The sequence below is a fragment of the Epinephelus fuscoguttatus genome, linkage group LG8 (assembly GCF_011397635.1).
Source record: "Epinephelus fuscoguttatus linkage group LG8, E.fuscoguttatus.final_Chr_v1".
Classification (NCBI taxonomy): domain Eukaryota; kingdom Metazoa; phylum Chordata; class Actinopteri; order Perciformes; family Serranidae; genus Epinephelus; species Epinephelus fuscoguttatus.
This window is the reverse complement of record NC_064759.1, coordinates 22,561,616-22,589,062: the sequence shown is the minus strand read 5'-3', so window position 1 is coordinate 22,589,062 and position 27,447 is coordinate 22,561,616. Positions and strand designations below refer to the sequence as shown.

The 27,447-nt window shown below is 41.8% G+C and overlaps 2 protein-coding genes across 5 annotated transcripts in view; both read left to right on the top strand.

Moving 5' to 3' along the window:
- The window catches only part of nbeal2 (neurobeachin-like 2), a 46,477-nt gene extending 34,786 nt beyond the window's left edge, over window positions 1-11,691 (top strand). For all 4 annotated transcript variants that reach the window (XM_049584436.1, XM_049584434.1, XM_049584433.1 and 1 more), the window contains 24 exons: window positions 522-671; window positions 794-951; window positions 1,468-1,592; window positions 1,698-1,815; window positions 2,024-2,181; window positions 2,275-2,408; window positions 2,495-2,602; window positions 2,697-2,792; window positions 3,263-3,387; window positions 3,526-3,666; window positions 3,757-3,887; window positions 3,978-4,087; window positions 4,201-4,318; window positions 4,458-4,555; window positions 4,670-4,783; window positions 4,889-4,975; window positions 5,125-5,234; window positions 5,739-5,911; window positions 5,995-6,089; window positions 6,215-6,331; window positions 7,543-7,704; window positions 7,798-7,946; window positions 8,034-8,169; window positions 8,366-11,691. In XM_049584436.1, coding sequence (XP_049440393.1) covers window positions 522-671; window positions 794-951; window positions 1,468-1,592; window positions 1,698-1,815; window positions 2,024-2,181; window positions 2,275-2,408; window positions 2,495-2,602; window positions 2,697-2,792; window positions 3,263-3,387; window positions 3,526-3,666; window positions 3,757-3,887; window positions 3,978-4,087; window positions 4,201-4,318; window positions 4,458-4,555; window positions 4,670-4,783; window positions 4,889-4,975; window positions 5,125-5,234; window positions 5,739-5,911; window positions 5,995-6,089; window positions 6,215-6,331; window positions 7,543-7,704; window positions 7,798-7,946; window positions 8,034-8,169; window positions 8,366-8,470 — 3,018 coding nt within the window. In that variant the 3' untranslated portion in view covers window positions 8,471-11,691. The remainder of the gene's footprint in view (window positions 1-521; window positions 672-793; window positions 952-1,467; window positions 1,593-1,697; window positions 1,816-2,023; window positions 2,182-2,274; window positions 2,409-2,494; window positions 2,603-2,696; window positions 2,793-3,262; window positions 3,388-3,525; window positions 3,667-3,756; window positions 3,888-3,977; window positions 4,088-4,200; window positions 4,319-4,457; window positions 4,556-4,669; window positions 4,784-4,888; window positions 4,976-5,124; window positions 5,235-5,738; window positions 5,912-5,994; window positions 6,090-6,214; window positions 6,332-7,542; window positions 7,705-7,797; window positions 7,947-8,033; window positions 8,170-8,365) is intronic.
- A 4,104-nt stretch (window positions 11,692-15,795) lies between these two features.
- nradd (neurotrophin receptor associated death domain) lies at window positions 15,796-26,952 on the top strand. The gene is made up of 6 exons (XM_049584432.1): window positions 15,796-16,241; window positions 20,646-20,778; window positions 20,948-21,301; window positions 23,444-23,660; window positions 23,790-23,932; window positions 25,221-26,952. The coding sequence occupies exons 1-6, from the start codon at window positions 16,203-16,205 to the stop codon at window positions 25,532-25,534; spliced, it is 1,200 nt and encodes a 399-aa protein (XP_049440389.1). The 5' UTR covers window positions 15,796-16,202; the 3' UTR covers window positions 25,535-26,952.
- Window positions 26,953-27,447: the final 495 nt, after the last annotated feature.

Below are 27,447 nucleotides of genomic sequence, written 5' to 3'. Positions count from 1 at the left end.
AGCTGATGCCAGACACGCCCGCCACTAGCTGAGAGCAGGATTTATCATCGCTCTGTGTGACAGTGCACATTCATAAATCTGTTTTGTTTAGATTACTTATGTATACAGATCCTGCAATACGTTAGCCAGTGTGGCATAACTTTGGCTGCCATGACAGTTTTTGAAACTTGGCCCAGGCTGATTTCTCAAGCATGTATGTCTACGTGTGTATGTGTTTGCAGTTTAGCCTGCGTGTTTGTTTTAAGAATAATGTATAGGGTGGTTCTATATGTTTCTGTATTCTTTCTGTTATCGTATTAAAAACTAGAAAGGTTAAATTATGGTTTATGGGAAACTTGGAAGTGCAGGCTTATCATCAAAGTTATATTCTGAAGGTCATTTTTAGTGATTTTTTAATGTAGATATTTGTTTTGTTGGTTGCATGAAGTTTTATTTTTACTCTGTTGCGTTGTGTGTGTGTGTGTGTGTGTGTGTGTGTGTGTGTGTGTATTAATGCCCTCCCTCTTAAATTCCACCATTAGGTTCAGCCCACCATGGAGCAGTATGAGCTGGACAGGTTTGGGAGGAGCCATGACATCATGTCCAATTTCTGGAACTCCTGCTTCGATGACCTGATGAGTACAGCCTACAGACGGGACAAAGAGAGATCAGACAGCAAGTCCAAGTTTCAGGTCATAAAACTTTCAAGCTTCATGGAAAAAAACACACACCATTTTAATAACAGCTGGCTAAAGTACAGAGTTGACACTTCAGATTACTGATCTGACATTTGCATCTGTTTGTGTGATAACAGGAAGTGATCGTGGACCCTTACCTGAAGCGAGTCAGAAGTGAGAACAACAGGTACCTCTGCTGGCAGAAGCAGAGCTCCAGCCAGCAGAGGGTGGTGTGGAAGCACTGGAAAGCTCTCCGCAGGCTTTTGACCAGTGAGAGAGGAGCATGGGCCAACAAGTATGACAACAGCTGTCTTTTATTTTTAAATTTTGTTCAAGATACACTCTGCAGGATTTTCTTAAAAAAATGTATGGACTGGTACAGAAGTAATCCCCTAAATTATCACTTAAGTGTGTGGTGGTGTATTTTTCTGCAGGGACTCTGCCCTCTGCCTGTATTTGCTTATTTTTTTCTTATTTCTATATTCGGGACGTTTATGGGCGTGCACAGTGCTCAGGTGAGGTTTGGGGCATTATGAACCAGCTGCTACACCACAGCACAGAAAAAAAAGCAAATATAGTGAGGCGAAATGGCAAGAGAGAGTGAATCTGGGGTTGGCTGTTACTTTCGGTTTTGCAAACTGTAACCGGCAATCCTGCATAGTATACTATTAAAATCTCTTTCTAATAAAAAATGAGCTCCAATTAAAAGAGATAAGACAAATGTTTATCTGAAACTATTCTTTCCTCTTTGCTGCACAGAATGTAATAAATTATATATATCCTATATATTTCCTTTGCTTTATTTTGCCAGAGTTCCACCAGAGGTGAAACTGAAATTGTCCAATGCAGAGACCTACTCAAAGATGCGTCTCAAACTGGTGCCCAACTTCAACTATGATCCTCATAGTGAGGCCAGTGCCCTGAGGGACAACATGGGTATGTCACTCGGTGTAAACTTGTTATCTTTGCTCTTCTGTCATGAAGGCAGTGTTCAGTTAAGTTGCACTAAAGATTTTGTTTTTTGGCTGTTGTGATCTTCAGGAGCTGACAGCCCTCGTAGCTCTGAGCCACTTCCTCTGGCTGTTGCGAAGGAAGCAAAAGTGAGTGACATGGAGGATGACCAGTTGGGAGACGAGGACCTTGTCTTTTTGGATAACAAGTGAGTCACCAATTTGTGTCTGCGGCTTACAGCATGTCAAATTTTTCCATGCGCCATAAAAACACAAAAAATAACTTCACATGGAGCAAGCACACTCAGTTTTCAGACATAAAATACCATACCATGAAAATATGCAAAAGTCCTTCACTATTATGTCTCACGTGCAGCGCAGAAAATGTAAAAGTTGAACTTTTTCCCATGCTGTCAGGGTGGAGGGAGAAGACGAGAGCCAGAAAGAAAAACTGGTTCTGTCTGAAGACTGTGAGCTCATCACCATCGTGGCGGTTGTTCCGGGTCGTCTGGAGGTTACCACGCACCATCTGTACTTCTATGATGGCAGCAGTGAGAAAGAAGAGACAGAGGAGGGTAAGGAAATATGCAACTGTGAGCATCACACCTCACTTTTTTTTAATTGTTCTTCAGAGGGTCCTTACAGAAGTGAATGATGTCTGTCTTTAGGAATTGGGTTTGATTTCAAGAGACCATTGTCTCAGCTCAGAGAAGTACATCTGAGGCGCTACAACTTGCGACGATCCGCACTGGAGCTTTTCTTCATTGATCAGGCTCATTATTTCATCAACTTCAAGAAGAAGGTGACGCTCAGATCACATTTATCTCCTTTTGCTCTATCATTAAAATCAAATAGATGTTTTTAGATTCTCTATGTCTGCCCTCTCAGGTACGAAACAAAGTGTACTCTAGGATCCTGGGCCTGCGGCCTCCCAACCTGTTTTACTTTGGCTCTCGCTCCCCGCAAGAACTACTGAAGGCATCTGGGCTTACACAGGTGCTTATTTAATTCATTTCTCTCTATAAAGTGTTATTATGATCTGAACTGTGCTTATTGTAGTGACCTGATCTGGTGTTAATGTGTTGAACAGAAATGGGTGTGCAGAGAAATCTCCAACTTCGAGTATTTGATGCAACTGAACACCATCGCCGGACGCACTTACAACGACCTGTCGCAGTATCCTGTGGTAAGTACAAATCATGTCCGCTCACAGTGTTTAAAACCCGATGACCCTTTTTATTAAAACAGATGATGGATTTACAGTGTGAGAAGGTATAGTGTTGCATCTGTGTTTTTATGCGTCTGCACCAGTGATGGCTGTAGCTGAAGGTATATATGTTTTCAAGTTGTCTGTCCGTCCCATTCTCATGAACCCAATATCTCAGAAACACTTTAAAGGAATTTCTTAAAAATCTGGCACAAAAGTCCACTTGGACTTAGTGATGACTTGGTTAGATTTTGGTGGCCAAAGGTCACTGTGACATAACATCTGTTAACAGCTGCTAATTATATAGATCATCTCTGCTGCTGGTGGAAAGATGTGTGTGAAACATCCATGTATTCACAGACGTGGATGTAAACTGTGACTGCATCCTGACTGGTTCACAGAGGCATATAACTGTGGGGCTGTAATCCAAGTTTTTGTATTTCGTTTAGTTCCCCTGGATCTTGTGTGACTATACCTCTCCCATTCTGGATCTGGAGGACCCGTCGGTTTTCAGAGACTTGTCCAAACCCATAGGTGTGGTCAACCCCCGCCATGCACAGAATGTCAGAGAAAAGTAAGTGGTTATATTGATGTGATTTTGTTTCTTGTGTTAAAAGTGTTGCAGGTCAGTTGCCAACTTAAGATAATAAGCTAAAATATTTAAAACAGTCTGAAGCTTTAATCAATGAGCATTTTTTCTGTCTGTCACTAGGTATGAGAGCTTTGAGGACCCGACAGGAACCATTGACAAATTCCACTATGGCACACACTACTCTAACGCAGCAGGAGTCATGCACTACATGATCCGCATGGAGCCGTTCACCACTCTGCATATCCAGCTGCAGAGCGGCAGGTGGGGACGCTGAGTAATGCATTATATTTTATATTCAAAAATATCCTGCTGGTCTGCGGTCTTATGTTGGCACATGCTGTCGTCTTTTAGGTTTGATTGCGCAGACAGACAGTTCCACTCAGTGGCAGCAGCCTGGCAGGCTCGCATGGAGAGTCCCGCTGACGTCAAAGAGCTCATCCCGGAGTTCTTTTACTTCCCGGAGTTCCTGCAGAACATGAATGGTGAGGAGCCTAACTCATCTGCTTCATTTTGTGGTGAGATGCAAACATTTGAACAAACCCTAATGAATCACTGCTGTGTTACTTTTACAGGCTTCGACCTGGGACATTTACAGATATCTCAGGAACCAGTGACAGATGTCCTGCTGCCTCGCTGGGCCACATCAAGAGAAGACTTCATCAGGCAACACAGGAAAGCCCTGGTGAGTCGACACACTGTACAGTCTTAAAACTTGTCGATCATGCATTTGTTATCTAACATACTCCATTAAGACCACTATTCAAGATGACAGCAACTTGTATCTTAAACATCCAGGAATGTGAGCACGTGTCCAGTCACCTCCATGAGTGGATTGACCTGATCTTTGGTTACAAGCAGAGAGGTGAAGAGGCAGTGAACGCCCTCAATGTCTTCTACTACTGCACTTATGAGGGTAAGGCAAAAGTGTGATGGACTTGTCAGTAGTGTTCTCTTTTTGCTCCTGATGTCTCTTTCAGTCTTTACACATGAACAGTATTTTCCTGTGTTCTTGTATGAGGCTCACTCTTGCTTCTTGTTTGGGTCGTCTGCAGGTGCAGTAGATCTGGACGCCATTGCCAACGAGACTGAGCGTAAGGCCCTGGAAGGCATCATCAGCAACTTTGGACAGACTCCCTGTCAGCTCCTCAAGGTACAACTCCCACACTTGTTCACGGCTATTTTTAAAGCCTTGATTATCAACAAAATCCTCTTAAGTTCTGTTGAAAAAGTGGTTGGCTTATATCATATTCCTATCTCCAACCAGGAACCTCATCCTCCTCGCATGTCAGCTGAGAACGCAGCGAGGCGGCAGGCCCGCCTGGACACTCTGCCCCCGAATATCTTTGAGCAGCTCGACAAACTCCGTCCATTTGTGGAGGTGAGTTTTGTCGTGATCTCTTTTGATCTCTCTGTAAATAAATAACTCCGACTGCTTTGGTGTGTATATACAGCATGCATTAATGTGTGTTTGTGTGTGCCACAGGTGGTAAGCGATGGCCTTCCTCTGGTGCAGGCAGTTGTACCAAAGAGCCAGAATCGCTCCTTCATCATCCAGGGCTCAGATATACTGGTAAGGATCAGTGAGGCACACGGGTAAAACTTAACACATAGTCACAACGACAACAACAACAACCTTTTTAAATGTTACATTAATATACATTTCACATACTGAATAGTTAAGGTTTAGCATTTTTATATCATGTCACTTTTTCTCTGCAGGTGACTGTAAGTTCAAACGGGTTGATAGGGACACACAGCTGGTTGCCATACGACAAAAACATCGCTAACTACTTCACCTTCACTAAGGACCCCAACATGACCAATCCTAAGTGAGTGCCCTCAGAAAACTTTCCCTTATGACCTGACATCTGAAAAAGAAAAAAAAAAATTGTTTACCAAAATCTCCTCATATTGTTGTTAGCTGACTCTAACAATGCATTAATTAGCTTCTCAGCACTTAATTAAAAAAAATACTGGACATGAAAATTCACTTCACATCATTTCAAAAGACGTCTACAGCTCTCATGACAGTCGTATGGAAGCTTAACATCTGTCTCACAATCCCTCTTTGTCTGTGAAGCTTCAAAGCCTGTTTAATTAATTAAAATTCACTTTAATGGATCTTATTTTAGACTGGCCTTGAACGCGGATCACATAAACTCAAAATAAATCATGATAAGAGCCATTTCAACACTGTTTCACGCAGGTTGTAATTTGCAGATGTCATGACAGTTTAATGTGCCGAATATAAATCTCCTCCGCATTTAGGCCGCAGCTTCGTCTCACGTCTTGTTTTTAACTTTGATCTCTCCAAACCCTGCTTTGTGGTGCAGAACGCAGCGGTTCTTGAGCGGGCCTTTCTCTCCTGGGGTGGAGATCAGTGCTCAGGTGCTGGTGGTGTCCAATGACGGCCGGCTGCTGTTCAGCGGAGGACACTGGGACTGCAGTCTCCGTGTCACCCAGCTCGGGAAGGGCAAGCTGGTGGGCAGGATCTGCCGGCACATTGGTGAGCTCTCATTGTCATAATGTCTAACTTTGATATACTTTGTTTACATGTTACAAATTTATATTTTTATGTGTTCCACAAAGACGTCGTTACTTGCTTGGCTCTGGATCTCTGTGGCATCTACCTCATCTCTGGTTCAAGGGACACATCCTGTATAGTGTGGCAGGTTCTACAGCAGGTAAACATCTTCATTCAGGCTCGCTCACATGCGGCAGTGTGCACATGTGCATGATTACAAGCTGCAGTCAAAGTCGTGGCTTCACATATGGACTCTCATTTTATTTATTTTTTTTTATACCTCAGGGTGGCTTCTCCAGCGGTCTCTCTCCTCGGCCCGTGCAGATTCTCTGCGGACATGATCAGGAGGTCACCTGTGTGGCCATCAGCACTGAACTGGACATGGCAGTGTCAGGGTCAAAGGTCAGCAATGTCGCATTCTATCAACATTTATAAGCTTTATACAAACATGCAGAATATACACAGTTCGTCACAAAGGAATAATATACAGAGTATTTTCATTTTGTAAATAGCTTTGTCTATCTGACCACCAGTCCCAAACCCAAAGTTATTTGGTTTACAATAATGAAAAGCAAAGAAAAGATGTTAATCATGAATACTCATCTTGCCCACCAGGAGGCCAGGGGCCAAATAATAAACCAGTAACAATATTTATCAGATAAATAAATCAGACAAATCCAGTTGCAGCAGCCCTGTGCAGGTCAGGTGTACACAGGGGCATTTCTAGGATTTGAGGACATTCAGGATTTAGCTCGGATCTCTGTTGGGGCGTCCACGAGATCCTCCCCTGGCACTTTAAAAAAAGAAAGAAAACAAGCTTTAACTTGATGCTTTTTATGCACTCTGACGCCTTGTATTCAAAATACAAAAAATATCACCGCTGTGAATCAGTTTATTTTGCGTGTAAATTAGAGAAAGGTCAGTGGGCCACCCGGCACCCTATCATGGGCCACATTTGGCCCCATGGTCGTAAGTTGAGTATCACTGGTATAAATTCTCACATTTTAGAAGCTGTAACACTTTTTTTTCCCCACAAGTATTGAATGAAAATTTTCCCTCTCATATTGTTTGAGTTCTGTGGATTTTTACAGGTGTTAAAAAATGCTGTGCAACATAAATAACCACGCATGCTTGAAAACAATACTTGGATGTTCTCCAAGCAAACTGTGATGTGGCTCATTAGAAGTACGAATGTAATCTGTACCAGCTACAGGAAACAACTCCCTAACACGCTTTATAGGTATGAAGAGACAGATGTTTCCATCATATAGCCAGCAGCTCTTCAAACCTTGAAAGCATAATTTTATCAAATTGAGCAAGGGTAAACCACCGTTTTAGCTGATTCTCATTTTGAGCTTTTTCCCCATGTGTTCCTAACTAGTTGAATTAGAGAAGATACACGGAACATAAAAGTCCATTATGCCTAGCTGCAGTTTTAGGGGCTTTACGTTGATCTGTTAAGACTCTCTGTTGCCAAACGTTGCAGCATGACAGGTTGCCAAGACTCCAATAAACTGGCTACTTGTGAGTCCATGTGGCTTTGGTTTGCATTGTGAAACTTCAAAAATAATGCACTAAAAGTAGACCCTCCCTTTCTGTTCACTGTGTTTCAGGACGGGACTGTGATAGTGCATACTGTCCGACGAGGCCAGTTCCTGCGAACGCTGCGGCCTCCTGGTGATAGCTGTGTACCTGCCCAAATCTCTGAGCTCCAAGTGGGCATGGAGGGCCACATTGTGGTACAGACCTCTCTGGAGGAACGAGCTAACAGAAAGGTGCTTTAATACCTACAGTGCACATACATACACACACAAACAAGTTTTCAACCTGCTTCAGCGCCATTACCAAAATTCTGCTTGTTCCTCCAGGGCAAGTACTCCATTCATGTTTACTCAGTAAATGGCTGTCTGCTGTCCTCCTTCACCATGGAGGAGCAGGTGACTGCTCTCCACCTGATGTCTGAACACATCATACTGGGGACCATGCAGGGGAGCCTCCACATACGAGATTTATGCAGGTAAAAGCATTGAGAACATAGTTTGAACTTCCTTACAATGCCGCCAATTGACAGCTTGTACAGTAACGTTCATTCTCTGTTTGACAGCCTGGATGCTTCGGTGTCGCCCCTGGCCTTGAAGGTCCCTGTGAGGAGTCTGTCTGTCACCAAAGAGTGCAGCCACATCCTGGTGGGACTGGAGGACGGGAAGTTAATTGTGGTGGGGGCAGGGAAGCCAGAGGAGGTGAGAAGCAATGAGATGCGGGAGTGGGGTGGCGGTGTATGTTTGTATGTGTGAGTGCGTGAGGAGAGGGGGGTAATCATATGCGAAGTGCTTGTTAGAAACCAGGTTTTTCAGATGATAATTTGGCGTCTTTGGTCTAACATCTCCATCTTAGCCCTTAAGTGAAGATTAACATGTTTTCCACTCCTGTTCTCAGGTCCGCTCAGGACAATTCACCCGTCGCCTTTGGGGCTCCCGTCGCATCTCTCAGGTGTCGTCAGGTGAAACCGAGTATATTCCAACTGAGAGTACTGGCAAATGAGATGAGCAATGGTGGAGGAACTCTGAGAACTGTAGGCTGCAGATACTACCTGCACCACCGAGATAATCACCAGACTCAACAAATCCTTTGTTCCCTTTACAAGCTGGGAAACTATCCTCCTCAGCCACTGATCTCTCTGAGAGAGCAACTATACACTGTGCACTTTTTTTTATTCTTAACTGATATTTTATTGCGTATTTCATTTTCAGCTGTGTACTGTTTTTAATCAGCATCATTCCAAAGAGTGGCCTTGTTTTGGTGGATGAAGAAGAGCTTGGTGTGTGAGGTTGTGAAGCGCTGTTGAACTATAAATACAGTGAGTCATATTTCAGGGATGTGACTCGTGCTGATGCACATACGGCCTCAGACACAGAGAGAAGAAATGCTGTGAACACTCCAGGCTTCATGTTCTTGGCTTCTTCCTTATCAGAGGAACAGCTGTGATCCCTGCGCTGTTGAATGTCCCAAAGCCGTTGTTTTGGCGTTGGCACCTTCTTAAAACTCCTGGAAACTTGAAAACTGCTGTAAATGTTGCTCGAGATTTCCACGTTGCAATACTGGTAAATTCCACATGGGGGTTGACTTTGTAAAGAAAGATACAGGGGGTAACTGGTTGTGAACCGGTGCTGTGTTGTGATCCTTAGCGGTCAACATCAGGATTTGCTGATCCTTGCACCAGAAGTGCACTGCAATACCACAGTATATAATCCTGCATTCCTTTAGGCTCTAAACAAAGTAAAACTGTTACAATTAAAGCAATAACTGCTTTAATGGTCAAGTATGTGAAGTATATTCACTTTTTTATCATGACTCTGGAGCTTGGATGCAATGAAACTCGAAAGGAGAGCCTCCTCTTGCCTTACACACAATAGAGTAAAGACCTTTACAAATGTGTCTGTACTGGTTTTATTATTACTCTATTCATCACACACTGTATCCCTGTTTTATTCTATCTGAAAAGTGCCTTTTTAGCTTGTCTCTCGAGCCATGTATAAACACTGAATTCCAATCATCTATGTAAGATCACTATATGTCCGACTATACCCCTGCTGATCTGATTTAAACACACCTTACTGCTCAACTATGACTCAGATGTGGATAAGATGTCTGTGAACTCAGTAAACTGTTGGCTGGATGCACATACTTGCCTGTACTGTTATTGTGCTGTTTTACGAAGCGCTGAAAACATCTCAAGACATGATGACTCTGAAACACGTGAGCGTAAAAGCCTGTGAGTGAGTTTCAGAGGAATTCACTTCCTGCCAGCTTCTTTTACTGTGGTCGGAACAAAGTAGTTGTTATGCAGTGTCATGACGGGACAGAGACAAAGGGAACTATTTGGAGCGAAAGCAATACCCATAACACTGAGCACACACACAAATTACCTAGTCTCTGTAAGCTTTGCTAAGAATAACCCTAAAGGGACAGTTTACCCCAAAATATAAAAAATATTTTTCCTCTTACCTGTAGTGCTATTTATCAATCCAGATTGTTTTGGTTGAGCTGCTGAGTGTTGGAGATAGCGGCTGTAAAGACGTCTGCCTTCCCTCAAATATAACAGAACTAGATGGCACATGGCTTGTGGTGCTCAAAGTGTCAAAAAAATACCTTTGAAAAACTCAACAGCAATGCCTCTTTCCAGAAATCATGACCCGCTTACTCAGGATGATCCACAGACCTTGTTGTGAGCAGTTTCATAAAGGAACTATTTTCTTTCTGATGAAATACACCCGCCAACCGTATCACTGCACAGAAGGAAGCGTACATCTACTGCTAGCTCAGCTAGCATCGCTCAGCTATCAAACGTTACAGCTCAACTAAGGAAGACGGCATTAATGTTGGCAGCTTACAAGCTTGACAAGAGCAGAAGCCTTGCGTCCATGAGTAGATGCCAGCTGCCACATAGCTACCATGATGTTACCAGTTGGTTTGCAGACTCACATTTTGAGGCCTGACTCCTGCGTTTTGACCATTGCCATCTTGTTGGGGTTTTTTTGGAGCAAGAAGTGACCATGTTTGGACGACAGAGTGGAGCTGACTCAGACTGTAGCAACGCCTCACAGACAGCCTGTCACTCAAAGTGGCGCACCACTTAATACGCATTACTTAAAGCCTTAATGAAATGTAAGCAGGTGAGTTATATAAACTACAGTTGTCATGAACTGGTTGTTTTTTTTGTACCAGGCTGTAAACATGTTTATTTCTGCTGTTAAGTTGGGCATTTTAACATGGGGGTCAATGGGGACTGACTGGCTTCTGGAGCCAGCCTCAAGTGGCCATTAGAGGAACTGCAGGTTTTGGCACTTGGGCAATGGATTTATTTTTCAGCCCTGAAGGTTGCTGCTTGGTGGATGCACGCTTCTTTCTCTGCGGTGATACAGTAAGTGGGTGTAGTTTGGTTGAAAGAAAATAGTGCCTACATGAAACTGCTCACAACAAGGTCTGTGGATTATCTTCAGTAACTGTGTCATGATTTCTTGAAAGAGACACTGCTGTTGAGATTTTCAAATGCATGTTTTTGATGCTTTGCGCACCACAAGCTGAGTACCATCTAATTCCATTATATTCATGAGAAGGCAGACATCTCTGTGGCCGTTATCTCCAACACTCTGCAACTCACACCAAAGCAATCTTGATGTATAAATAACACTATAGGTAAGAGGCAAAATATGTATTCTGATTTTGGGTGTGTACTGTCCCTTTAAGTGTAAGCAAATATAGTAGAGACTGTATTGGTAATGTCAACTTATGAATTTATACACAAAATCTGTTCAGGCTTTCTGAAATTATGTTTCATTCAAGTGACATACAGCAACTGTAAAATCACTCTCTGTGGATATAAAGGATTGCTTGTATAAGCAGCTGTTCAGTTATACATTTGATAGTTAAGTTTGCTATTGTGCACACTGATATCATTTCATGTAACACTGCTCTGTTGTGCTCTAAATGTTATGATCATGATATTTCAGCGAATTATTCAGCTCAGTATGAAGTTTTTTTTCAGAACTGGGCCTTTACAGTCTTAATCCTCTATAAATAAGTAGGTCGAGGTCATTATGTGTCTGATATTATTTGTTGTTCAAAAGTCTTGATTGAAATCCACAGTCATCCTTCAAAAAGCCTTGAGCGAAGGCCAGCACTGCCTTGTATTTGGATTATTATTTAGCTTTTGTATTGCTCTTGGAAGATGTTGAAAATACACTTTACTTTTTAAAAATCAATCAGCCTGTGCTCCTCGTAACTTCACAGTGGGAATCCTGATTGTCTGTATGTCTGTGTGTTTTCTCATATTCACAGTCTCTATGCTTCCTTTTGAAATTGTCCTAATATGGCCAGTAATTGTGACTGCACACTTATATTCAGGAATCCTTTTTTTTTCTCTGTGAACCATTGCCCATATCCTGAGGATGATCGCCCATTACTGAAAAATGAGCTCTGATTCTTGTGTATGAACCACAGCAGGAAGGAAACTGATCCACTGCCACGACGTAGATCATCCAGCTCCTCTACTGTAATCCCAGCCTTGCATGCGTCTGTGATGTTAACCCTATTAGAGTTGAAAAGGTCACAGTGAGCACATTTACTTGAAGAGGAGACTTTGATCTCCTGGTGGGCCGAACATCCTGTCGGCCTCCCCATAAACACCTCTGGGGGTACAATTCAGAGGAATGGGGAGGGGTGAGTCGGGTGATAAAACCAACCTGTAGACTCCCGGACAAATACAAACCACAGAATAGAGAATAAGGGAAGTGGAGTAGGAGGGCGAGGAGGGATGCAGTCACTCTCATGTGGCTCCACTGACAATGGTGGGAGGGGTTGACACCTCGCTCCCGGTTATTGGCAGTATCTCCCTCTGACCTCTCCAGACCTGAGGGCAGGCGCAGGGAATGGATGTCGTGAAATGCTGCAATTTTGGTGTTGTTCAAGTTGTTCCTGCCAAGAACCGCAACAGCCCTCAAACAGGCCTCCGTCAACGACATCAGCCCTCCCCCTCCTCCTTCTCTCCTTTTCTCCCCCTCTGGTCCACAAGATCATGTTTTTTTTATAGCTGCCTTATCGTTCCCACCCATGTATGACCACAGAGGAACTCAGCCCTCAGATAAAGGGCCTGCGGCCCTACAGCAAGATGATGTAGACAAGTAAAGAATAAAGAAGTGAGGGGAACTGTTTATTTGTCTGGTTGCTGATAAATGTGTGTTTATTTACCATTTATTTGATCTTTTCTCTCATGAACTGCAAAAAAAACCTCCACGTTACCAAATAGTTTTCTCCTGGAAGTAATTTTTTCTTAGAAGAAGTGAAAAAAGGGCCAGTGTGATAAAATCACTGCAACATTTCTGCCAATATAAATCTACTTGCTTTAAGAGTGTGTTCAGAAAAGAAACTTGAAAGAAGTTGGTTTGTACTGGAGAAAAAACAATAATAGACAAAAACTATTTGGCAAGACTGGAGCAAATATCTAATAAATGATCAAATAAACACAATAAGTTTCACAAATTTTAAAAAGAGAGAGTTTGTTTTTCACTTGTTTTATGAAAATAAGACTTTAATGACTCCAATAATACTGAATAAAAAACACTTGTCAGTGTGGATGATGCTCAAAGCATGCATGCATACAGACATAATTAAAATCCAAGCAAGTGAGAGGTTTTGTGTCTGTCTGCATGTATAATGAAAGAAACTGAAATGCGGTCTCAAGTTTTATCAGAGCAGGAACATCCTCTCTGCCTGTCTCCTCTCGTCCCTCAGCAGGCTTTGAAGTGCAAGTAGTATTGTGTCTGAGAGATCTCTCCATTTGTTTTCCTCTGAAGTCCCTGGGGCCCCCTGCGATGCATTCACTAGAATTTACAAGGTGTGTAATTTACCCTGCGTTGGTTTTCTAATCTTTTGAGTTGCCGAGATCAAACATGCACTTCTTCTTCAGAGCATCTTGTTTGATTCGCATGCTCTCTTTTGTTTCTGATAACAACTGATCACAGCTCTGTGTAAGTAGCCCTGTGGCGTTGTAAACTGGTGTCATGTCACAGAGATCCATCTGATGAGATGTTGTCCTCAGATCCACATGTGTTTTTTTCACTGTCACAAAAGTTTTAGGAATATAGTTAAGAGTGTAAGCCTAATATGAAAAGCTGTTTTTACACATTTTATTACTGTGAATCAGGAACATATTATAGGATTATGCCAAGTCTTTATTAAACATCTGAACCCCCCAACAGGACACCTTTGAGGTCTCAGCAGCCAGTGACTGAAGATGTACTCAGACCTTGTACTCGAGTAAAGGTAGCAATGTCAGTCACCATGTAGAAATACTTTGTTACACATTAAAGCTATGCATTGAAAATATTACATTAAGTACAAAAGTATTAGCAGCACAATATATTAAAATAACAAAAGTAAAAATATGCAATACGCAGAATGATTCATTTCAGAATAATATAGTATATTTCATTATTATTATTATTATATCATTAACTACTTTGTTGGTTGATTTTCTTTTGTATTAATAATCTGAATGCACAAAGTAACTAAAGCCATCATAAATGTCCTGGAGTGTTAATTTACGAGATTTGACTCTGAACTGTTGTATATCATAAAATGGAAATACTCAAGTAAAGTACAAGTACCTCATAATTGTGCAATACTCTATTAAATGTAGCCGACTGTCTTTTCACCAGTGCCAGCAACCATTAATCTGTATTAGTATCATCCAAAGTGTTAAATAAGCAGATAAACAACACAAAATGATACTAATAATTCTATGAATTAATAGAGAAAAAAAAATATCTTGTTGTGAAAAATAGAAGTATGAAATAGCATTTCATGAATTAGAATCCGACTATCCCATGGTTTTTTAATAGATGAAGTACTCAGATGCATGAGTGAAAATGCCACAAGAAAAAAAATAAATACTCCATCATTACCCTGGCTTTTGGCTGAGCTGAGTCACCTGTTGTTGTGTCTTGTTTTGTTTTGTTTTCTTCTACCTCTCTGCTTTGTACTGTTTCTGCTTGTATTGTTTATTGGTGCTGATGATTTCATCTTGTAAAGCACTTTGGTTGGCCTTAGGCTTTTAAATGTGCTATATAAATTAACTTGACATTGACATCATAAGTAAAAGTCCAGCATTGAAACATGTTATTTAAGTTAAGGTTTGTTAAGTATCATGAGCAAAATGTACTGCAGTAAAATGGTGAATATTAGTGTTAAACTATCAGATATTACTTATATGTTAATGTGTAAGTAGTATTTTAACTATTTTTATACAATACCTGTTTGATCCATAGTAACTAAACAAACTAATTGGGTGCATTAATTGGCATCAAATGGAAATGCTGTAAAACTCCAATTAAAAGCCTAGTCTCTTTTACTAACCCAGTGTGGCTACACATTTTGACAAATAAATGCCTGTCTCAATTAGACGCCTGGTCTGGTTGCCAAGCAGTTCTTTTTTTTGTAGAAGTTGTCCAGATGTGTAAAAGTGAGTTGTTGGCTACCTCAAATTATGTGCCCATTCCTCGATTACCCTGCAAGTTATTCATATTCCTTGAGTTCATAGGGGTCCTCAGATCAAAAGACTGAAAAGGGTTTTTCATGAAAATGAATCCAAGTTGTGGGTGTTGTTTAAACAGGATAAAGTGGTGTTGTGACAGTATGCCAGGTGCCATAATCCTCGGGTGCCATAATGCTCTCTCTCTGATGTCTGTTGGAGCTTGATCAAATGAGTGATTCATAATTAATATTTTATCTGAAACCTAATTTTTATACGAGTAATATTCATACTGGTTTAAGTAAACAATTTGATTGTGTTGCCCGATCTTTGCTGGGCAACAGTTTTGTGTGAAAGGAACTGAAGGCCTGTCTCATATAGACGCCTGTCCCTAAAATAGGCCCCTTGAGTTCTGTGATTTAATCGAATAATGGCCCGGGCTATTAATTGAAGTTGTACGATACTCAAGTACAAGCACCTGAAGTTGTACATGTGTTAAGGTGAATGCACTTACAGCAGCCTGATTATATGGCACCACTAATGTTTTGTCCTTACTTATTCATGTATTTTTTGAATTCCATAATATCCCACTTATTCATTCATTCAATACTGAGCCCTTTTTGGCCTCCATAGATCAGCCTACTGCTCTGTAATATTTTTTTTTAACTATTTGGTAATATATATAAGAGGGTTTTACAGTCATATACCCACACACATACAGTAACAATGACAGACTTGATGGCAGTTCTTCCATTACATTTCTGTTTCCAGCAGCGCGTCGCAGGGATGCAGCCAATCAGAGAGCCGCAGTGAAAGCCGAGGAGATGGGAGGAGAAAAGGCCCAGGAGAGCTTTCAGGAGCTTTTTTTCCTGCCTCATCTGTTGCAAAGCTGCGAGAGAGGCGGCGGTTCACGCATCCTGCCAGCTGAAACAGAAGAAACTTTGTGTTAAGTTGCACAGTATCAGCAGGGAAATGCATTAAGAGAAGCCAATGGGAGAATCTACGGATTACACAGCCTGCGCTTTGAAGCCGTGCGTAAAGTAGAAGAAATCTGGTTAGTGGACTATGAGCGAACTTGCGGAACCAGCACGTTTCGCGAGGAGTTAGTTTTTTTAAGTGTTACAGTTAGATTTAGATAACTGGAAGTTTGCATGACACGTTTTCTGCGACTGTTGAGGGCTGCAGATTGAGAAATAGACGCATCTGTCCGCTCGGAAGTCGAGGAGGAATTTGGAGACTGCAGACATGAGACCGTTTGTCATCTGCGCGCTTCTGCTGTTAAAAGTAAGCAACAGTTCATTACTGTTTAACTAACACACACTATCTCCACCACTCTAAATCCTCTATCATCTGCTGATTTCTTATTTCTCACTCTCATCTCCAAAACATTTTAATAGCAGCTATTGTGAGCTCCAGCCACAGAGTTGAGTCTTATACCATTGTTCCCAAAGGAAATCTGTGTTACACCACAGAGCCATGTTTCATTAAGGCTGTGTCACACGGCCCCTGTTGGGTGAATATGTCTGTAGTCAATCTGAAGATGGAAAATCACAGTGAAAGACTGAGAGGAGACATCAGATTTGATTTCTCAAACACAGTAAAGTCAAACTGCTTCTTATTTTCCTATAATGCTGCTTGTCTTGGGCTGTGGCCTACCTACTGTACATCTACACTATCACCAAACATCTCTCAAATATGTTCACACTCTGAGTGAATGAACTTTGAACATCAGACAAAACACAGGAGCACACAATTAACCAATATTATTCACCCACACTGTGATAAATGTTGTATTTTATGAACAAATTATAGTTCCAGTATGTTTGATAGCATGTCATTAAGCTGGGATCAGTGTCAGAAGAAGGGCCCTGCCTTCACTGTTACAGACAATAATTTGACACTCATCTACCTCACAAAGCCCATGGGGCTTGTAGTCCTGTCTGGACACGCTCCTTGGAGTCAAAGCACTTTAGTTAGATCAAAGTATTTAGATAAAACATCAGTTCTTAGAAAGATGTTTATCTCTGTCGTATCATCAGGGTGTCAGAAGGATTCCTTTTTTTGAAATTTAAGATGCTGTTTCTCAAACAATCCGTGACTTTGAGGTTGTTTCTTTAGCCTACTGAAAAGTGTTTGTGCTGGGAAATGCCTCTGTCATTACTCAGTGAATGATTTAATGCAGAAGTCCATTGTATTTAACAGTATGTGAGCACACTGGTAACTGTTGCCTGGACATGTTGCCATATTTGTTGCTTATTCCTGGAGAAAATGTGGCCTAGTGTTCAGTATAGCTGGGGTCTGGATATCCGGAGCAAAGCAATTATCACAATTTTCTCCCAGTTTGTGGTGTGTGTGCGTGTGTGTGTGTGTGTGTGTGTGTGTGTGTGTGTGTGTAAGTGGGGGTCTAGCTTAGTTTGTTACCACAGTTATTTGAATTTCCATAGAGTAGTTAAGCAGATTTCTGTGGGGGGCAGACTACTGGATAATTTAGAAATCTGAACCACCTCTCCACTCTTTGTTGTGAGCTGAGAATCAGCAGATTAAAGGTTAACAGATCACTGTGTGTTGTCTTGTTTGAATCAGGATCATAGTTTTGGGTGAAACTCATGTCCTTTAATTTGTCCCTGATGCTCCCTATGTACTAATGACAGTAATCAGCGCAGAAGGGATGTGCAGCTCTGACAACTTTCCCTCAGCTCAGGCCGTGTGTTCTTGAAAGACCTCTGTCTGCTGCCGTCACAGGCTCATGGGGTCGTCGTCTTCACAGGAAGAGAGCATCCTTTTGTGTGTTTTTTTTCACGAAGATTAGATTAACTGTGGAAACTCCAGCCTACGCACCTTCAAAAGTGGCCTCACTTCAAAAGGGCATAGAGAAGGCTGAAATGTAGTGTGTGTATGTGTGTGTTTGTGTGTGTGTGTGTGTGTGTGTGTGTGTGTGTGTGCGTGTGAGATCCGTGATGACTGAGTGACTCCGGCAGCCGTGGAGTTGAGAGCCCCATTGAAAGCAGTTTGCTCCTCGGTGGTCCGTCTGTTCTCACTGGGGAATCCCTTCAGATTGCAGCTTCTTACCTAAATGGAAAAAGCAACTGCAGCCCCCCTTTCCCTTCAGACTTTCTGCCCCCAAAGCTGCAGATAAGACCGAATAGTATTTGGTGCATGCAAATTAATCTTTGCCTGTAAGATGGATATGACACCTAAGTAGGATATTGTTGATTTATGCACGACTAAAGTTTTTATTTTTAAGTTTTATTTTGACCCTAAATGTTACTAAACTTAAAGAAAAGCATAACAGGAAGGGAGCATAAATACTTTTTGTCATGAGGTGGATTTAATGGCAAATTTGTCCAGTGAAGGGTGCAGGTTTTATTTTAACATTTAGTGGCATAAGTATGAAACAGAGGGTCCTCCGCCTGAAAGTTCTGAGCATTAAACACTTAATTTCCTGCATGCTGGTGATTTTTAATGCAGCAGGGTGTCTGCAGGTTCTTAAAAAGTCTTTAAATATCTTCAATCTACAAAGAATAGGCATTAAGAGAACTTACCTGTACTGCTTGAATATGGACAATATAATTTGTCCAAAAATCAGTCTTAAATTTGGTTAAAAATGTCATAAAAAGCCTTAAATTTAAGTGTCTGAAACCTGTAGACACCCTGTTTACCTATCTGTGCATTTTCTGCATCAATTTATAAAATAAATGTCTGTGATTTTGTCAAAATAAAAATCATTTGCTACTTTTTATGTCTTGCCTTGGGTGCACATGCACATGTTCTAAATATTAAGGGTGGCATGTCCCCTGCGTCCCTCCTGAAATCTACACCTATTTGTCTAATTTTCTGTAATGATAATGTAGTTTGAGATCATACAGTGTAAACCTTATCATTTGATTGTAATATTACGTCTAATACATATAAATTGCACACTAGAATGTTCTCTCATACCAATAAAAATGTAGTGATACCCATATGTAGTAATATTTACATTTATTAACACTCTATATACAGTAGATAATGTCTTAGTCATACCTCTACTGACTAGATCATTGTTCCCGCTTGTCTCTAGTGGGGCATGGACTAAATATTTCATTGTGTGCAGGGCACCAGTGGGTGCAGTGCCAAGCCTTTGGCAGTTCCTGCCCTCCAGGCAGGCTTACATAGCTCCACCAGCCCTGACTCACACCAGGCTCCGTGAAATGACAGAAATCCAAGCTGAAGATCAAAATAAATCAAAGCCACTGTCACCAAATATTTATCAAAGCGTAGATTGAGGGCTAAGAGGTTAGCTAGTGTTAGCAGAGGAGCTCCATCTGTCACAAGAAGAGGACCCACCAGAGCTGCCAGGAAGCCTCGGTGACTACAAGTTATTACGGTCCAGGCTCAGTCACAGTCTGCCAGCTCCAAACATCCTGCTGGTTCCTGCCTGCTGGACTCCACCACCCCGACACCCTAATACCCCTGATCTGGGTTCTGTGGCTGGTACTCAGATATCATCAGGCTCCTCTGTAAGCGGCGCAGTAAAACTGGGTGTTGTTTTTGGAACGAGGCGAGCCCAGTTTCAAAGCTGGTTCTCCTGTAGTATCAGCATGGAACATTTCAGTGTTTTGTGACTAGGGGCATGGCACAGTGTGTGTGTGTGTGTGTGTGTTTATGTTTCTGATGGACTTTTTGTTGGAGGCTCTGCAGGTCCGCACACGTTGCTTGTGTTTGTTGGCAGACTTCAGAGACAAAGAGAGACATCAGTGAGTTGTTTAGCTGTTACTTTTCCCCTTTGCAGGAGGTTAGCTGTTAGACATCTGTTTGCTCTTGTCAGCCCCGAGGCAGAGTGGGCCAATCTCCCTTAAATGTGTGCATGTTTAAGATGCCGTTGCTCAGAGCCTGGAGAAGGGGAGTTAGTGAAATACTGACCTTCGTAGACACACCTGCGACATCAAAGGCCCCCTCTCACCCAAACAGACACTTGCATGCTGGGCAGCCTTGGTTAACTGACACCCTTGCCTGGGGCTGAAACTGTCTCCTTTATATTACTGCCCCCCCCCCCCCCGCTTTCTGATGTCAAGAAATACACACACATACACTGTATTCACACACACAGTTACACATTGTCATTCGCGATGATTTTGGAGTAAGCGGGAGGGCGGAAGCTCTTTTTACTTCTTCCTTCCTCCTTTCTGAGTGTTTTCCTTCACCCTTCCTTCATGTCTTATTCTTTCCAGTGGTCTAAAGCCATCTGATTAAAGCCAGCCACTCCTGTCAGGCACCAGCCCTGCTGCACAGCCCGTTAGGAATGTCTGATCTATCCCTCATGTCATAACTCAAGCCGGGCTCGCCATTACCCACTTGCAGATAAGGACTCAGAGCACTTTAACAGTGAAAACTGAGGCAGATAGAAAGATAAAAAAAAAAGGCCATTTTCAGTTCACCCAGTTCCCTGCTTCTTCAGTTGCACAGGGGCCGGATGTGTGTGTAATTTTCTTCCCACATATATAAGACAGAGAACTCCTTGGACAAAGAAAAAAAACTTTCTTTTTATTTTTTTTTGATCTGGCAACCACCTCAGTTAAACATGATGAATCCTGTGACTGTTGTGTCAAAATAAAGACAGTTGATTATGAAAGGCCCGAGAGCTAAGATAGTGTTTGTTTTTTTAAACAGTGGTGCTATTTGTTTCTAAGTGTTATGTATTTACTGCAGGTTACTCTTGGAGATGCCTGTGCCAGCGGCCAGTTCACTGAATCAGGGCAGTGTTGCAGTCTGTGTCCCGCTGGCTTTGAAGTGGAGGTACAGTGTGGGGAAGAGGATACCAAGTGCACACCATGCCCACAGGGTAAGCAATTATAATCTAATGTTACTGCGCCGATGCGGAATATGTTTTACCTGCCTTATCATTATCTCTGTCAGCCCCTCAAGAGAATTTAACTGCACTGCGTCACTGATATTTGTGAGAGAAACACAGTTTATCCTGACTGGTACTGATTTTGTTATCTGTTTCCCAGGAACGTTTTCCTCGTCTGAGGACCTCGGCCCTTGCCTTCCCTGTGCCAAGTGCCCACGTAGTGTTCCCATGGTGGCCGCTTGCACTGCCACTCAAGAAACACAATGCGAATGTGACAATGGCTTCTTCTTTTTGAGCAACCACCACCTGTGTGCGCCTTGCTCCAAATGCAACCGTGGCGAGGGTGTCATCCGGGACTGTGGCCTTCAGGGAAACACGCAGTGCCAGATCTGTGGCCCGGGAACATTTTCTGAGGAGATTACTAGCACCAAACCCTGCCAGACCTGCACCCAGTGCTCGGACAGCGAGGTGGAGATCCGACACTGCATGCCCAACTCGGACACACTCTGCATGGGTGAGTAGTAAGAAAGACTTAGACTGACAAGATACATTGGATTTTAAATACAAAACTGCTGATATTCTCTGTTTGTGTTATTGTTAACAAATCCAAATAAAAGACCCAAAACAGCAATAAATTAATTTCACAAAACTAACAAGTATTCACCGTATGTGTGAGCCAAAGAGTTAATGTCTTTGTGCCATAGACCTACATTGTTGTCCAACCACTTAGTTAAAGGAATACTTCACTGAATGAATATCTGGATATTAATTACTTACCCGGGGTCAGTATCTGTTTACAAACTCATACACACAACTTGTGCAGTATAATCCTGTCATTTATCCGGTCTTTTGTTTTTTTGCTCCGATATTTCCAAACACATGCATTTGAACCAAAACCTTCATATTTGAATCTGAACTGAAAGGGGAACTTATCCTTGCTATCTTCAAAGCCAGACTCTTTTGACAAGATCAGTAATTTTACCTTGCTGAACACGGGAGCTGCTGATCTACTGCTGCCTTGATCAGTTTGTTTGTATTGTGTGACTTATGTGTTTTGAAGGGTTAGTTTGGATCCAGCAAAATCACATAAAAATACACCTTTTACTTTTAAAATTAGTGCGTGTATGCAGATTTTTTAAATTCAGGAAAACCAATAGACTGCAGATCGAAGCTGGAGCCGATAAATACACATGACTACTGTTGAGTCATTTGTCCTGGGAATGATTGTAACCTTTCCCATTAAATACAAACACCGGATGCTAGTGGGTGTTGGTGTTTTTTTTTGTCCAGTGAGAAAGGGGCTTTACAAAAACAAACTACAGATTGAGGCGGCAGTAGACCAGAAGCTCTCGTGTTCACCAAAGTAAAATTACTGTTTTTGAGTCTGGCTTTAAAGAGATCGTAAATATGTTTTTCTTTGAGTTCAGTTTTAAATAGCAAGGTCTTAGAGAAAGTGCATGTGTTTGGGAAGTACTAAGTATATGATTGGATGAATGAGACTTGGATTATACTGCAGGAGTTGTGTAAGAGTTTGTAAACAGATGTTTTGTGATAGTTTTGCTGTTGTTAAACGTGGACCCCTTTGACTTTAATTGATCAAGAATGTCTTGAGTTTTTGGAGTCTTCATTCACTGGAGACGTGAGAAAAATAAAGTTTTCTTTTAAAAATTCAGTGCAACTCGGGGTGAGTGATTCATATACAAATGATCATTCATGGGGTAAAGTATTCCTTTAATGTTATATTAATTAGACACAGCTGAAAAAAGTACCCAATGAACACAGTTTACTGCTATTTAAATGTCATTTGTTAAAAAACAGCCCTTTCTGTTTTAGTAAATTACATTACCTTTGGAAAAAAGTTGCTATAAATTTGTGGCCAGTTTTTAAAAACGTCTTCAGTAGGAACGACTGGGCTTGGGGAAGAGTGCCACAGACATAGTAAGAAAATTAGAAAGTACAGAAAGACAGACTTTTTGGTCTTTTAATGGGATTTGCCAGTCGTGGTAGTGCCAGCTTTATCCTTTAAAGATCTGAAACGCAAGAGAAAAAGATAAAAGAATGAGCTAAAGGGAGGGGGACAGGGAGTCGGAGGAGCCTGCGAGAATACAGGGACATGTGGTCAACACCTGCATCCACACCTCATGTGAACACTCTGTAACACTCTGAGCTGAGAAACATGAGTAGTGAAAAAAGAGCCCACTTAAGTGCTGTAATCCAATTGGTATGAGCTTGACAGGTCTTTAGGTTAACTGCCCCCAAAAACCTCAAGGCCAAGGGAGGCTGCTGACCCTGACAACTAGTCCTCTTGCTCCCAAATGGCTACACTCGCTCTCCAGGAGTAAGGTCATTTGTACACACTCTGGGTCCATATGTCATGACCCTTTGACCCCCGAGGGGTCAGCACAGTACCATGGAGTGTTTGATCCTAAAATAGGCAGACCGCAGGAGGGAGAACGAGGCTGGAAGCAGGGGCAATGAAAGGATTCAAAACTCCAGGGGACCGGGACGACTGGGGCTATTATTACATCAGGCGTACAGGCTTCTGTGGAATTATTTCAGGCCCTAATTTATGCAGCCCAAATGTGTCTCTGATGTGCATATGTGCAGATGCACGATACAGCTCCTGACACGTCCCTCTCTTTCTCAATCTCAATAGACAAGAAGCTGCACATTCTGTCCCGTCCTGCTCAGGGTGGGTCCGATGCTTCTCGCTGGCCAGTTGTTGATGAGGGGATGGAAGGGCAGACCAGTCCTGCCCCTGGAACGCACAAGTTTACCCCGCAAGATGAGAGCGGCAGCAACAACATTCTGGCCTACGTGTCTGTCCTGGCTGCCGTGGTGCTGGGTCTGCTTCTTTATGTGGCTTATAAATGGTGAGTCCTCACTAGGGATGGGTTCTAGTCCTTAAATGGATGTGATAAAGATGAAGAGATTGGCTCTGAGATGAAAAATAGCTCTCAGTGGTTAGCTTAACTCACATTGTTTTCTTCTGCTCTTCTTAGCTGGAGATCGTGTAAACAGAAGAAGGCTCTTTCTAAGGCCCGTGCAGCTGAGTTGGGAGCATCTCCAGAGGGAGAAAAGCTTCAAAGTGACAGCGGTGTTTTTCTGGACTCTCAGAGCCTGCAGGACAACCAGCCCAGCAAAGGTGTGGTAGACACAGGCCTTGTTAATAAAACTTGAAATGATGTGGGACTTTCCAATATAAAAGGACTTTATTAGAAACAGGAAATTTCATTTTCTGACAGAACGTATTTTCCAGAGTTGCGGACTCCATTCACATGACTCGGACTCAAGTCAAAAATTTGACGACTTTAGATGTGACAAAAGCAAAAAAGACTTGCAACTTCACTTGAACTTCAACACCAATAACTTGTGACTTTCCTTGGACTTGAGCCCACTGACTTGAAAATACTTCCCTCAAGCCAAAACACTTAAAAATGTTATTTAAAAAGTGTGGCACGAATCATTTTATTTCCCTTCATTTCCTGAATCAACTAATGTTACTTATTCCCAGCACGTCGACACTTAATTCCCCAGATGATCCAATATGTTTGAATCAATTTGACGGCATCCGGTCAAGTTACAGGAGACAGCCACGAAAAACGGTTACAGACGGAGATGCAACAACTTCCAACAAATTTGTTTTCGACAAACAAATACACATTTTAAAAAGCATTTGTGATCTTGGTAAATGTAATATATAATCACTCTCTTGTTAAAATGGCATTACAATGTGTGAAGAGTGCAATATGACTTGGGACTTGTCAGTCATGACTTGGCATTTGATTCGGCACTTGAATGCGAAGACCTGAGGCTTACTTGTGACTTGCAAAACAATGACTTGGTCCCATCTCTGCTATTTTTCTCCACCCTGTGCAGTATTTTCCCACTAGCACTAGTTAGCACACTAACTATTTAGCATTGTTTTTGTAAGTTTGTTTCTTTTATTTTATGTAAATGCACAAAGGCGCCTATGTACATGCTTTCCTGACATGCTTTCCTGACACCAGATTTTGGCTATCCAGTGGACAGTCGATGGCACCAATGCACCAAAAAACGTAGCAATGTGCCAACAAAAAGATCTGAAGAAGGCTGCTAGCTAGTGAACATGGATGTAAACAATGCAGGTTTCAAAATACTTTAAAAAAATGACTCTTTAAACTCGTTATAAGGAAGTAAATGCATTCGACACATTTGTTAAGGAGTGGGTTTATTTACACGAAAACTCCACAGGGCACCTTTAAGTTCCAGATGTTTCCCACAGGAATAATGACATGGAAGCTTTCTAATTTCACGCCTATGAAATGTTGAACTTCAGAAAGAAATGTAGCATGACACCCATGCTTTTAACCTTTTAATTTGGGGCATCATAAATAGTATACATACTACAATTATTAATGAAAATAAATTTTTAATGTTGTTGATTTCTACAGGGACGAAGAGGGACAGCAAACAGGACAACCGCCTTTACGTCAACCTACCCCCCAACAGACAGGAAGAGGTGGAGCGCCTCCTACAGGAGGGAGGGGGCCGGGGGTGGAGGCAGCTGGGCGCAGCGCTGGGCTACGAGCCTGAACAGCTGGACCTGTTTGGGCGTGGAGAGGCCCCTGCTCACACGCTCCTCTCTAACTGGGCCCAGAAAGAAGGCGCCACTCTGGGACTGCTGTGTTCTGCACTGGCCCGCATTGAGAGGCCCGACGTGGTAACGGCTCTTAACTGCCCCGCACAGGGTGTTTCTTTGGTCTGACGGCTCCTTGAACGAACATGTGACACTGACAGACTCGTGTGAAGAACTTTGAAATGACAAGGATGGCACTCTGATATCAGCACCTGTCATTGATCATGATCCAGATTGCTTTGTTGGACACTTACAATCCAGTTTTTACTAAGAGAACAAAAATATTCTTGTATTATTTACTTGAGGGAACAATATTTTTTAATTCTGGTTAAGCCTCAACGCCTTACTCAGTGGACACTGCAGAAACCTGGTCACATTGGATTAGAACAACAATGACCTCTACATACACAACAATAAGTTCATTTACAAAGTTGTTTACATGCACACTAATCCTGGTAACTGTGAGTGTTTGGTTAGTGGCAGGAAACAGAATAATGTGTTTACTCTCATCGCACAAGTGTGATTATTCGAAAAACCACTGTTTACATGATATTTGGATAGCAATCAGACTTGTCCCCCACCCCCGCTAAAAAATATCAGCCTTCCGCTCACCATTGTAAACAAATACAGCTTAGATCATCGTTTCTAGTAAAGCTAGCCTGGTTTTATGAATCACAACTTCAGCAACCTCTTTGGTTTTGCAGATGATTTTTTGCCAGAAGGAGATGGTTTCTTCCAGCAACTCTGCTTTCTAACATGATGTGACTTTCCCTACTTGGGATCATTTCTGTGCACATGTGCATGCCTAAGAAGAGAAGAAAAATCCAAGAAACCTAGTCAAGGGTTTACGTGGCCAAGTGATCAAACCCTCCCGATGATGCTTGCAGTTGCTAAGAAGACTTTATCTGATGTGTACATGGGACCTACTCACTAGATTGTTTTTTTTAGTTTGTTGCCTTGTTTTTTTTGTTTCTTTCCTGCTGCAGTCACTACGTAGCCTTGGTATTTATTCACACTGAGGATATATTATGCACCAGTTATGTTTCATATCTTATCAGAAGACAAGAAAATGAAGCATTCTTAAAAACACCTTTCTTAGCTCTTCCTAATAATCATCTATGATTGTAAATATCTTAAATATGAATTTGATAAGTCATGGCTTAAATTGAGATCATGTATGAACTCTGAAGGCTGAAGAAGGGAATAGAAATTAACCTATTCTCTTTACATTCATAAGACACAGCTCCATTTTTGTCACCTTGATTTCTCATAGTAGACAGAAAAAAAAAAGTTCACGTCAACGCTCGTGTCCAATCTTTCCATCTTGCGTTTGTATTTATTTCACCACCGTTTCAAGTATAAAACTAAATAAAATCTATGAGAACCATGGACATTTGCAGTGTGCTAGTTACACTATGTGATGGCCTTAGATGGTTTGATATTTTTTCTATCGCCAGCCATGTATGGTTTTATGTATATATTTCCTAGTGGTATGCCTTAATGTGTTTTGTAAGATTTTTTATTCATTTAATAAATAACTTTGATAAGTCAGTGCTCTTTTGTTATAACAGAGGGACTGAATATGATACTGAAGTAATGCTGCAGATCAGGGATTCACCATGGGGATACTTCTGCAGTTACTTATGGTGTGACTGTGGAGTAGCTTTTGAAATATATATGTGTGGGTGTGTGTGTTGGCAAGCAGGCAGAGATGTTGATACAGGTAAAAGGGATGGCTAAATAATAATGGTTTAAATAGCTACAACTGTTGTAATAACAGTTAAAACTGTAACCGTAAAATAATGGCTAAGGGCTAATGGCTACAAACACATCAGAGGAGTGGGTGGGTTGGGGTGTGACGTTAGTTATTTATTTATTTATTTGTTTTTTCTCATCTCGCCCCTCCTGAAGCTACAAATATATTTCCTTGAGCCTCCCTGAGTGACTGGAGGAAAATGCTTGACCTCCCTCCACCATAAATTTTTTAAAGTATTCACACCACATGCAGGTATTGGAGTCAAGGCGAAGTGCGAACAGCAGGG